At 37.1% G+C, this 11,709-nt stretch overlaps 2 protein-coding genes across 2 annotated transcripts; one reads left to right on the top strand and one right to left on the bottom strand.

The window, feature by feature from the left end:
- The first annotated feature begins 3,312 nt into the window (after window positions 1-3,312).
- LOC141389636 (major heat shock 70 kDa protein Ba-like) lies at window positions 3,313-5,736 on the top strand. The gene has a single exon (XM_073961476.1). The coding sequence runs from the start codon at window positions 3,568-3,570 to the stop codon at window positions 5,503-5,505; it is 1,938 nt and encodes a 645-aa protein (XP_073817577.1). The 5' UTR covers window positions 3,313-3,567; the 3' UTR covers window positions 5,506-5,736.
- A 4,018-nt stretch (window positions 5,737-9,754) lies between these two features.
- On the bottom strand, window positions 9,755-10,575 carry LOC141391314 (rhodanese domain-containing protein CG4456-like). Its single transcript, XM_073964228.1, has 2 exons — window positions 10,469-10,575; window positions 9,755-10,413 (listed from the first exon to the last, which is right to left on the bottom strand). Exon 2 carries the CDS (start codon window positions 10,397-10,399, stop codon window positions 9,863-9,865), a length of 537 nt encoding a protein of 178 aa, XP_073820329.1. The 5' UTR covers window positions 10,400-10,413; window positions 10,469-10,575; the 3' UTR covers window positions 9,755-9,862.
- Window positions 10,576-11,709: the final 1,134 nt, after the last annotated feature.

Raw genomic sequence — 11,709 nt, 5'->3', positions numbered from 1 at the left:
TTCGAAATAAAGTTGTAAAGTTCTATATTGTCGTATATTTTTGATGGCTAATTCAATTTACAACAACTTGTGTGTCTACCTTGATTATTGTAATATGTTTGAAATCAACAAAAATATGTATAAACACATGGTTGAGAGGCAAAGGGTTACCATATGCCTCACCTCTCTCTCCATCAAACTGACAATTGCCGCAAGGAAAATTGCCTAATATAAACATGAACTTATGCTATATTTACATTTAGTCCCAATTTACATTAGGCGAGTTTACTTGCGGCAATTGTCAGTTTGATGGAGAGAGAGGTGAGGTATATGGTAACCCTTTGCCTCTCAACACCCTCTCTCACCCACAAACTGACAATTGCCGCAAGTAAAATGGCCCAATGTAAATTGGGACTAACGAAATCCACTCGATTTCAACTGTCAATTCCATAGCTCAAACGTCAAATAAAATCCAATTGATTTCAGATGAGTTTTCATTTGACGTATACGCAAAGAATTGACAGTTGAAATCGAGTGGATTTCGTAAATGTCAACAAAGCATTATGACTGGGAAATAGTGCTACAGTGCCATGGAATACCATAGAAACCAAAAAAAAAAAAACTTAGAGAAGTCTCCGAAATGGCTTTAAATAATTAAAATTTGATGTCTATTACAATATCAATATAAACTGGCTATATCTTACATACGATTTTTGTACTTTTTGGCCATATTTTGGTTTGTTTAAGGAAATGCCCTTGTCCCTTAATCCAATTTCAGAAAAATAAACCACTTTTAGATCCCTGTTATGATCCTAGGTGGTCTCGTTTACTGTTAATATTACCTGGTACCCTGTTAGTAGATCTTGCAACCCTCCTGATCGATTGCTGCTGTGGGTAATATTCATTGTTATTGATGGCAGTCCATCCTGGTAAATCAAAAAAAAAAAAAAAAACTCATAAAGTGCCGTAGTTATCAGATATATGTACCTGCTTTGAGACCAATAGGACATTGTTTACATGTAATATGATCTGGTACCGCCTTAGTCCATATGGTAATCCTCTTATTAGGGATATTCTATGCCTAATATTGTTGATACTTGTTAGCAGTTAATCCTTGTTAAGAATAAAATTCATAAAATGTCATGATTTTTAATCATTTTCTTCGCACCTTGCATTACATCCCAGCAAAATGTTCGATGCCAAAGATGCCATTCAACCATGGGTGCAAGTGATCTGGCATGCCATCTTTTTAGCATCGTCATCGATGAATTTTATATGAGCGTGGACCCAAAAGATGCTATTCATTTTTGGACCCAAAGCGTGTCATTTACACCAATGCTTTGACATGTCATTTTCACCAATGCTTTGGCATGTCATTTCCACCATTGCAATGACATTATCATTACGACGAGAGTTTTAACAAAGTTTCACGACTTCCTTTGCATAGGTTCAAATGCTGATGAAAAGACCGGATCTTTCACGACTTCCTTTGCATTGGTTCAAAGGCTAATGAAAAGATCGGATCTTTCACGACTTCGTTTGAACCAATGCAAAAGATGCCATGAAATCACGTCATTGCATGGAACCCCTTCCCTCAAATTTTGCTGGGATGTTAATTATTCTTTTGGTTATTATTGTTGAACTAAGTGGGTTAATTTTTCATTTATCCATTCAATTTGGTCTTAATCAAGTGGACCAACCAATTTTTGCAAAAAAAACAGACAATTATTTGTCATTTTTTACTAATTAATACATAAAAAGTGCTCGTTTTCCCAGTTTGAAAACAAAATTCTTCGATTTTATTGAAAATGCATAAGCTATAATTTGACTCATCCCACCATTCCGACTTTTTAAAAACTGTCTGCATAGGTCCACGTTTTCGGGTAGATCCCATATAACGCAACTCGCCGCTTTAAGGAATCAATTTCTGGAACAGACCAAAAATAAACTTCTAGAAATCACCCTAAGGAATACTCAACTTTCCCTCTTGTTCATGGTGTTGCGCACTGCAATTTGGGTAGGGGTAGGTCATGGTATGAAATAGAAATTTCATGAAGAGAATATGCCAAGAGAGAATCGAACAAATTATGTACACATATGTACATACATATGTACAAACAGTTAGTCAACTAAGTGTTTGCAAACATAGAAGAAATATAATCATTTATTTTGGCGAATCATGTAGTCTGTTCTAGAACTGCAAGGATCTATTAATTGTTTTTTTTTCGTTAACATAAAGGAACAATTGTTATTGTAGTAAACATTTGTAGATCAGACCGATAGTATGGATTTGCTCCGTTTCGTCTTGGGCTACAAAACTTTTCTCCAGAAAGTCAAAGCAGGCCAACTTTTTTATATATCCCCATAGAATGGTACCTCCCGATTTGAAATATTTGTAAGGCCTTAGCTACATTATCCAATGGGAATATCTGAAATTTGAAAGTAAGGGTGCTTCTATAGACCCTTTCGGAATGAAAGGGTGCTTCTATAGACCCTTTCGGAATGAAAGGGTGCTTCTATAGACCTTTTTTGAAAGAAAGGGTGCTTCTATAGACCCTTTTTGAAAGAAAGGGTGCTTCTATAGGCGCTTTCGGAATGAAAGGGTGTTTCTATAGACCCTTTTTGAAGGAAAGGGTGCTTCTATAGACACTTTTTGAAGGAAAGGGTGCTTCTATAGACCCTTTCGGACTGAATGGGCGCTTCTATAGACACTTTTTGAAGGAAAGGGTGCTTCTATAGACCCTTTCGGACTGAATGGGCGCTTCTATAGACACTTTTTGAAGGAAAGGGTGCTTCTATAGACCCTTTCGGAGTGAATGGGCGCTTCTATAGACACTTTCGGAGTGAATGGGCGCTTCTATAGACACTTTCGGAGTGAATGGGTGCTTCTTTGGACCCCTTCTTTGTCATCTTCCACACCTTAAGAACTTCTTTCGCTTATATCCTTAAATAATATATTCTAAAGTTCAACCTTTTTGGCTCTGATTGTGATTTCAAAACATCCACATACATATTTCGATTTCTACCTATTAAAAATTTACAAAGTTGCAAATGCATATACTCTCCATTACCCACTCTTTGTGCCTCAAATAAGAGGATGCACAAACATACATACATGCCAATGTACACATACCCATCTACGTACAAAGAAACATTCATTCATGGGCAATGCACTTATTTCATATGATACGAAGATTTTCATGAACTTTCCACACTCATCGAGATACTACCACAACAATTGAGAGCTTGTATTTGTTGCCCAGGCATATATCAACATGCCGGTTCGTCCAAAGAGAATCCAAGTATAAATAGCGGTCGTCGTTGCACTTGGACTTCAGTGAATTACAAGAAAGCAACGAGAAAACAAGTAAAATAAAGTAACAGAAAAGCGGAAGTAAAGCAAAACAAAAGTTAAAAAACAGTTTTTTAAATAAAAAAGTATTATTCAAAGAAGACAGACACAAAAGCAAAAGAAAATAAACGTTACAAACAGCAGAAGAACAATTTGAAAAAAGTTTTAAAAGTTGAAAATAAATTATTTGTAAATTTCATCGTTCGTGAAAAGCAACAGAGAAACACACAAACAAAATGGTAGCAGCAATTGGTATTGATTTGGGTACAACCTATTCCTGCGTTGGTGTTTTCCAACATGGCAAAGTCGAGATCATTGCCAATGACCAGGGCAATCGCACAACACCCAGTTATGTTGCCTTCACAGACTCGGAAAGATTGATTGGAGATGCGGCCAAGAACCAGGTGGCCATGAATCCCAGCAACACTGTTTTCGATGCCAAACGTTTAATTGGTCGCAAATTTGATGATCCAAAAATCCAAGATGACATGAAACATTGGCCATTCAAGGTGGTCAATGACTGTGGCAAGCCAAAAATCAGCGTGGAATTCAAAGGCGAACAGAAACGTTTTGCTCCAGAGGAAATCAGTTCAATGGTTCTGACGAAAATGAAGGAAACAGCCGAAGCCTTTTTGGGTACCAGCATACGTGATGCAGTGATCACAGTGCCAGCCTATTTTAATGATTCACAGCGTCAGGCAACCAAAGATGCGGGAGCCATTGCGGGTCTAAATGTGTTGAGGATTATCAATGAACCAACAGCGGCAGCCTTGGCCTATGGTTTGGACAAGAATTTGAAAGGAGAACGCAACGTATTAATCTTCGATTTGGGTGGTGGTACCTTTGATGTCTCCATTTTAACCATTGATGAAGGATCGCTGTTTGAGGTGAGATCTACTGCCGGTGACACCCACTTGGGAGGTGAAGATTTTGACAATCGCATGGTTACACATTTCGCCGAAGAGTTCAAGAGGAAATACAAAAAGGATTTGACCAAAAATCCAAGGGCTTTGAGACGTCTACGTTCAGCTGCAGAGCGGGCCAAACGCACTTTATCATCCAGCACAGAGGCCACCATTGAAATTGATGCTCTCTTTGAGGGTATTGATTTCTATACGAAAATAAGTCGTGCTCGCTTTGAAGAATTATGTTCCGACCTGTTCCGCAGCACTTTACAGCCGGTGGAGAAGGCGTTGAATGATGCCAAAATGGATAAGAATCAAATCCATGACATAGTGCTCGTCGGTGGTTCAACACGTATACCAAAAGTTCAAAATCTTCTGCAACAATTCTTCTGTGGTAAGAGTTTGAATTTGTCCATTAATCCCGATGAAGCAGTGGCCTATGGCGCAGCCATTCAGGCAGCCATATTGAGTGGTGACAAGAGCAGTGCCATACAAGATGTCTTGCTGGTGGATGTGGCTCCTCTATCGCTGGGTATTGAAACTGCAGGTGGTGTCATGACCAAACTGATAGAACGTAACTCCCGCATACCCTGCAAACAGACGAAAACATTTACCACCTATGCTGATAATCAACCTGCTGTAACGATACAGGTGTTTGAAGGTGAGCGTGCCATGACCAAAGATAACAATCTTTTGGGTACCTTTAACTTGACCGGCATACCACCAGCTCCTCGAGGTGTACCCAAGGTGGATGTTACCTTCGATTTGGATGCCAACGGTATTCTCAATGTTACGGCCAAGGAAATGAGTACCGGTAATGCCAAAAATATTGTCATAAAGAATGACAAGGGTCGTCTGTCGCAAGCCGAAATCGAACGAATGCTCCATGAGGCTGAACAGTATGCTGAGGAGGATGAAAAACATCGTCAGCGTATAGAATCACGCCACAAATTGGAATCTTATGTGTTCAGCGTAAAGCAGACACTCGAAGAAGCTGGCAGCAAGATTCCAGAATCCGACAAAGATCGTCTATTGGCCAAATGTAAAGAAACCATTCAATGGCTTGACAATAATACCACTGCCGAAAAGGAAGAGTTCGACTATAAAATGGAAGAATTGTCGAGGAACTGTTCACCTGTTATGACGAGCATGCATCAACAGGCTAATGGTGGTGGTAGTTGTGGTACCGGTGGCAGCGCGAATTGTGGCCAACAGGCTAATGGCTATGGTGGAGGCTATACTGGTCCCACTGTCGAAGAAGTGGATTAAGTTGAACCTGAATTGTATTGTAGATAAAATGTTTCCTAAAAATTATTTTAAAATTTGAGCTGTGATTTGATTTTGTAAAACGACTGAAGAGAGATCTCCAAAGAGCTATAAATTGTAACAATTTGTTGTTAGTTTAAGTTATTTATTTTTGGTTTAGAAAAAAATTAATTTTGTTTTAAAAATTTTAATAAATAAGTATGTTTTTGTTGTAAAAACAAAAGAAACAAAAAATTTGTTTTTTCTTTTAACAAAGAAATGGGATAGGGATGTGGGCCAAGAAGAACCATTAAGTAGCAATAATATACATGGGACCCTAGAAATATGAACATCAATTTTTGAAACTGAAAATTTGCAAATAAGATTGATTTTATCTTAGTTTTAAAACCTTAGGGGTCGATTATGGATAGCAACCCAACTCCAATTGCGTTGCCCACAGCTAATTTAGTAATTGAATTTTCTATTTTCGCATTAAAATTTATAATTTTTTACAATTAAATTAGTAGCTGAAGGTTCAAAACACTGATATTGATTGAATTTGATAAACATATCCGTCTTTTTACTCATTTTAATTGAATGATTTGCTCTTCTGGCAACGCAACTACAGTTGAGTTGCTATCCATAATCGACCCCTTAAATAGTCTTTCAGAATGGTTATACAGTAGCGCCATTTCTTTTAGAAAGGGTCAATAGAAGCAGTCTTTCTTTCAGAAAGGGTCCGTAGAAGCAGACTTTCGTTCATAATCGGTCAGAAGGGGTCAATAAAAGCAGCCTTTCTTTCAATAAAAGCATCCTTTCTTTTAAAAATGGTCTGCAGAAGCACCCTTTCTTTTAGAAGGTATCTATAGAAGCCCCCTTTCTTTCAAAAATGGTCTACAGGAGCACCCTTATTTCAGAAAGGGTGTAAAGAAGCAGACTTTTATTCCCAAACGGTCTAAAGAAGCACCCTTTTTCCCAAACGGCTCTAAAGTAGCATCCTTTTATTCCCCAAGGGTGTAAAGAAGCACAATTCTATAGAAGAAGCCTTTCTTTCAGAAAGAGTCTATAGAAGCACGCCTTCTTTCAGAAAGAGTCCAGAAGCAGCCTTTCTTTCAGAAAGTGGTCATAGAGGCACCCTTTCTTTCAGAAAGATCTATAGAAGCATCCATTCTTTCAGAAAGAGTCTATAGAAGCACCCTTTCATTCAGAAATGGTATATGCAAGCATCCTTTCTTTCAAAAAGGGTCTATGGAAGCATCCTTTCTTTCAGAAAGGGTCTACCGAGGCAGCCTGTCTATCAGAAAGGGTCTATGGAAGCAGCCTTTCTTTCAGCAAGTGTCTATGGAAGCACCCTTTCTGTCGGAAAGGGTTTGTAGAAGAACACTTTCTTTCAGAAAGGGTCTATGGAAGCATCCTTTCTTTCAGAAAGGGTCTACCGGAGCACCCTGTCTATCAGAAAGGGTATATGGAAGCAGCCTTTCAGCAAGGGTCCATAGAAGTACTCTTTCTTTTAGAAAGGATCAATGGAAGCACCGTTTCTTTCAGAAAGTGTTGTGTATTTAAATTGAAAGTAAGCACGCGTTGATTAATGTTTAAATAATAATGCTTTATTTAATAAATAAGTAACAACAAAGATATAAAAGATTAATAATGGAGTCGAACGGTTTGATCTGTTTGATGGTTGAAATCGAAGTGAACAAGCTAATCATAACTAGTAAGTAAAATGGCAGTAACTAAAAATGTAACGAATACTAATTAGTACAAAAGATACATTGATAGAAAGAGAATTTATAACATAGAAACAGAGTTGCCATGAGTTTGAAATAACTATTGAAATACACCACAATCTCCCAGGCTTAATAAGGACTTGGTCCGTCAGCAGAGCCGAAGGTAGTTTCCTTAGACTTGATCGTCATCTGGCGCAGCATGCACTTGCTGTCTTCCATTTTGAAAAATGTTGATGATTTTGATTAGTTGATGATGATTTTGATGTTTGAATTGATGATTTTGATTTGATGAATTCGATGATTGGTTATGTTGATGATTTTGGAATGGTTGTGTTGTTGTTGTGAGTTCCAGGAATTTGCACGTTTTGTGTGTATGGAGTTTTTACCCCATTTTGAAAAAGCCGGAGATTTCCCTTTGCACTCGGGAATATGCACTATTTCTCCCGGGCTTGAATATTTTTTTGAAAATGATTGATTTTTGAAGTTTTGATTGATGTTGATTGAATTTTCGAATTGATGAATTTGAATTGATTTGATGAGTTGATGTTCGAATTTGATTGTATTGAAGATGTTGATGCTTTTGTTTATACCAACACACCCGTTGAGGTATGTTCAGTGAGTGCCAAATGATTTGCATTGAACAGCTTATTGCACTGATCGTCCGTGTGTGCATGTGTGTATTGTTGCTTTATTTTCTTTTTGATTTTTTTTTCGTCTTCACCTGACTCCGTACTTGTTGTACATGACAACTTCTTCCTCATACCCACATACACGGCACTTTAGCATCGATTTGTTTACTTTAGTCTTCATAAATTTGCAATTTGATTGGAAGATGTTGCTGAAGGTTTTGATGGGTTTTCTTCGCTGTTGCCATTGTCGTAAAGACATCCAGTATTTGCGCCAATTGAGTTGCATCCATTTTAGGTTATGCGTTTATCGAATTAGAAAAAAATTATTTTTTTGCACAAAATTTTATTGAAAACTCTTTGAACTTGAGTTTATCCTCGTCGCCAATTCTTTGTTGTGTATTTAAATTGAAAGTAAGCACGCGTTGATTAATGTTTAAATAATAATGCTTTATTTAATAAATAAGTAACAACAAAGATATAAAAGATTAATAATGGAGTCGAACGGTTTGATCTGTTTGATGGTTGAAATCGAAGTGAACAAGCTAATCATAACTAGTAAGTAAAATGGCAGTAACTAAAAATGTAACGAATACTAATTAGTACAAAAGATACATTGATAGAAAGAGAATTTATAACATAGAAACAGAGTTGCCATGAGTTTGAAATAACTATTGAAATACACCACAGAAAGGGTCTATAGAAGCACTGTTTCTTTCAGAAAGAGTCTGTAGAAACACGCTTTCTTTCAGAAAGGGTCTATAGAAGCATGCTTTCTTTCAGAAAGGGTCTATAGAAGCACCCTTTCTTTTAGAAAGGGTCTATAGAAGCACCCTTTCTTTTAGAAAGGGTCTATAGAAGCACCGTTTCTTTCAGAAAGGGTCTATAGAAGCACCGTTTCTTTCAGAAAGAGTCTATAGAAGCACACTTTCGTTCAGAAAGGGTCTATAGAAGCACCGTTTCTTTCAGAAAGAGTCTATAGAAGCACCGTTTCTTTCATAAAGGGTCTATAGAAGCACCGTTTCTTTCAGAAAGAGTCTATAGAAGCACGCTTTCTTTCAGAAAGGATCTATAGAAGCACCGTTTCTTTCAGAAAGAGTCTATAGAAGCACGCTTTCTTTCAGAAAGGATCTATAGAAGCACCGTTTCTTTCAGAAAGAGTCTATAGATGCACCGTTTCTTTCAGAAAGGGTCTATAGAAGCACCGTTTCTTTCAGAAAGGGTCTATAGAAGCACCGTTTATTTCAAAAAGGATCTATAGAAGCACCCGTTCTTTCAGAAAGCGTCTATAGAAACACCCTTTCTTTCAGAAATGGTCTATAGAAGCACCGTTTCTTTCAGAAAGAGTCGATAGAAGCACCGTTTCTTTCAGAAAGAGTCGATAAAAGCACCGTTTCTTTCAGAAAGGGTCTATAGAAGCACCGTTTTTTTCATAAAGGGTCTACAGCAGCACCCTTTCTTTCAGAAAGGGTCTATAGCAGCTCCCTTTCTTTCAGAAAGGGTCCGTAGAAGCACCCTTTCTGTTAGAAAGGGCCTGTAGAAGAACCCTTTCTTTCTGAAAGGGTCTATAGGAGCACCCTTTCGTTCAGAAAGGGTCTATAGCATCACCCTTTCTTTCAGAAAGGGTCCGTAGAAGCACCCTTTCTGTTAGAAAGGGCCTGTAGAAGAACCATTTCTTTCAGAAAGGGTCTGTAGGTGCACCCGTTCTTTCAGAAAGCGTCCGAAGAAGCACCCATTCCTTCAAAAGGGGTCTATAGCACTCAAAGACTTTCAGCCAAAATTAGCAGTTCTTAACATTTTAACTTCTCCTTTGTATTTGCATCTCCGTTGTCCGGATGTTAAGCGATCATACATTTTGTTACATTCTTATTGGAAATATTTATTTTATGTGGAAAGCGATAGTTGTCTGTTTTTAACTTCAGTTTACATTTAAATTTATTTGCATTTTTTTCTATATTTAACATAAAAAAGTTTAAAAAAATAATCTCATATTGTATTGCAGAAATCGTGAATACCTCAATATCACTTTCATTTAGGTAGACCGTTCTTTTCAGCCCATTCTAACCATGATCCCACGTAGTTTTTAACATTTACATAACCCAATTGCTTTGCAATTTCTGCTGCTTTCTGGGATCTTATACCACTTCTGCAATGGAATATTAGTTCGGTTTTCAGCTCCGGAAGATCACGACCATATTTGGTTTTAAATGCACTGGCATCTGTATCATGGGACAATACAGTAATCACCTGATCCAATGGTATATTTATGGATGTGGGAATTTTTCCAGATTCTTGTAACTCCTGAGGTTCACGAACATCAATGAGCATCTTATTAGGATATTCCTTTAATTGCTTGATTTCCTCGAACTTTGCTATGGGTATGTTATTTATTGAGGTTTGCGAACAAAAATGTTTCAGAAATACTTTTTGTTGGTTGAATTTTCCATTATCCAACGAAGACGAGGTGTGAGTGGCAAGTAGTTTTGTTGTCAAGTTGTTAATGGATCCACCAAAACTAAGGGTTTTAATATGGTGTCTTGCAAGTACTAGAGCTCGTCTGGACATTATGTTTATTTGTTCTGAAGGAAAGGAGTTATTTAAGATTTTTATTTCGTTAAAAACAAAATACCCCACCTTGCTTCTTGTACTTCTTGTAGTAGTGTGTGTAGTGATCTAAAAATATCAGCTGCTTTTGAATGAGTGAAGAAACTACATCAGCTGACGTAAAAACAAATGCTGGATATTATTTTATCCAGAGTTGATAAGGTATGATTTACAGTGAGGGACAAAAGTGTGCATACAACATACATACATATATTTATGAAATTCCCAGTACATATCCTTATTTCATCTGCCTAATAAAAAGGTGTACAATAAAAGAATATTCTATAATACAAATAACGGTAAATTCCACAAAAAATATAGGGACAAAACTATACATACACTCCAAAGAAATATGCAAATTGCCGTACAATTTGTAGAATTATGATCAAAGGTCTTAAGGCCTGCGTACATAAGCTGCCTTGCCTGCTTACCTTGCTTACTTCTGATAAAAGAATAAAAAAGAAAAGGGCAACCCAGTTCGAAATTTCCTCGGCCTTCTTTATTCTTTTATTTTAATTATGTCAAAAATGAAGCAGGAAAGCAAGGCAATCAGGCAGAGCAGCTTATGTACGCAGGCCTTTACATTTTCTTGTTTTAGCGAATGTCTCTGGTCATCTGAGATATGTACCTTTCAGAAGTATGAAGCACATTTGTGGTTAATTACTGTTAATTAAGATCAGACTTCGCTTATAGCTCGCTAAAGAGGACCATCGCAGATTTCTTTGCGTTTTTTAGTGTACTTTAAAAAAAAACATAAATCACAGTTAGGCTGTATATTTTGAGATCCTTGAGCGATTGAAAGCTGTCGTTGTGCACAATATGTATTCCTGGGAGTCGCTAAATGTATGTTATCCTGAAATTTCTCGTGAAGTTAATAATTCCCACGGCTTTCCAAGCCCCAAATTACATACAGAAGGTTTAGAATTGCCTACAAATAAGGTCGGATATAATAGAGGTGTCTTTTTACTTACTAAATGTTGCTGAAACATCTTTTTCAGCAACTTTTCCTTTATACAGCTGTCAAAATCTGCAACATTAGTAAAAATTATTACTAATTATCAGTAAAAAGACACAGCTAATGTTTGGACCTTTATTCAATCAAAAATGTGAAATATTGTTAAGGATTGTAGCAGGCCATACAACTAGGCAATTCAAGGATATCTGTATGTAAAGCTGTGGAATCTATTAACTTCTTTAGAAATCTCAGTGTTCTTCCTCATGCCTAAAACATGGGTGAACACCATAAGTTTTGAATTACGCAATTCAAAACT

The sequence above is a fragment of the Musca autumnalis genome, unplaced genomic scaffold, assembly GCF_047663935.1.
Source record: "Musca autumnalis isolate F117 unplaced genomic scaffold, ASM4766393v1 scaffold_1, whole genome shotgun sequence".
Lineage (NCBI taxonomy): Eukaryota > Metazoa > Arthropoda > Insecta > Diptera > Muscidae > Musca > Musca autumnalis.
This window is presented reverse-complemented; position numbering and strand designations above follow the sequence as displayed.

Excerpts from the sequence above, each read along its gene's own strand:
- LOC141389636 (XM_073961476.1), top strand. The coding sequence starts at position 3,568 with ATGGTAGCAGCAATTGGTATTGATTTGGGTACAACCTATTCCTGCGTT.
- LOC141391314 (XM_073964228.1), bottom strand. The coding sequence starts at position 10,399 with ATGTCCAGACGAGCTCTAGTACTTGCAAGACACCATATTAAAACCCTT.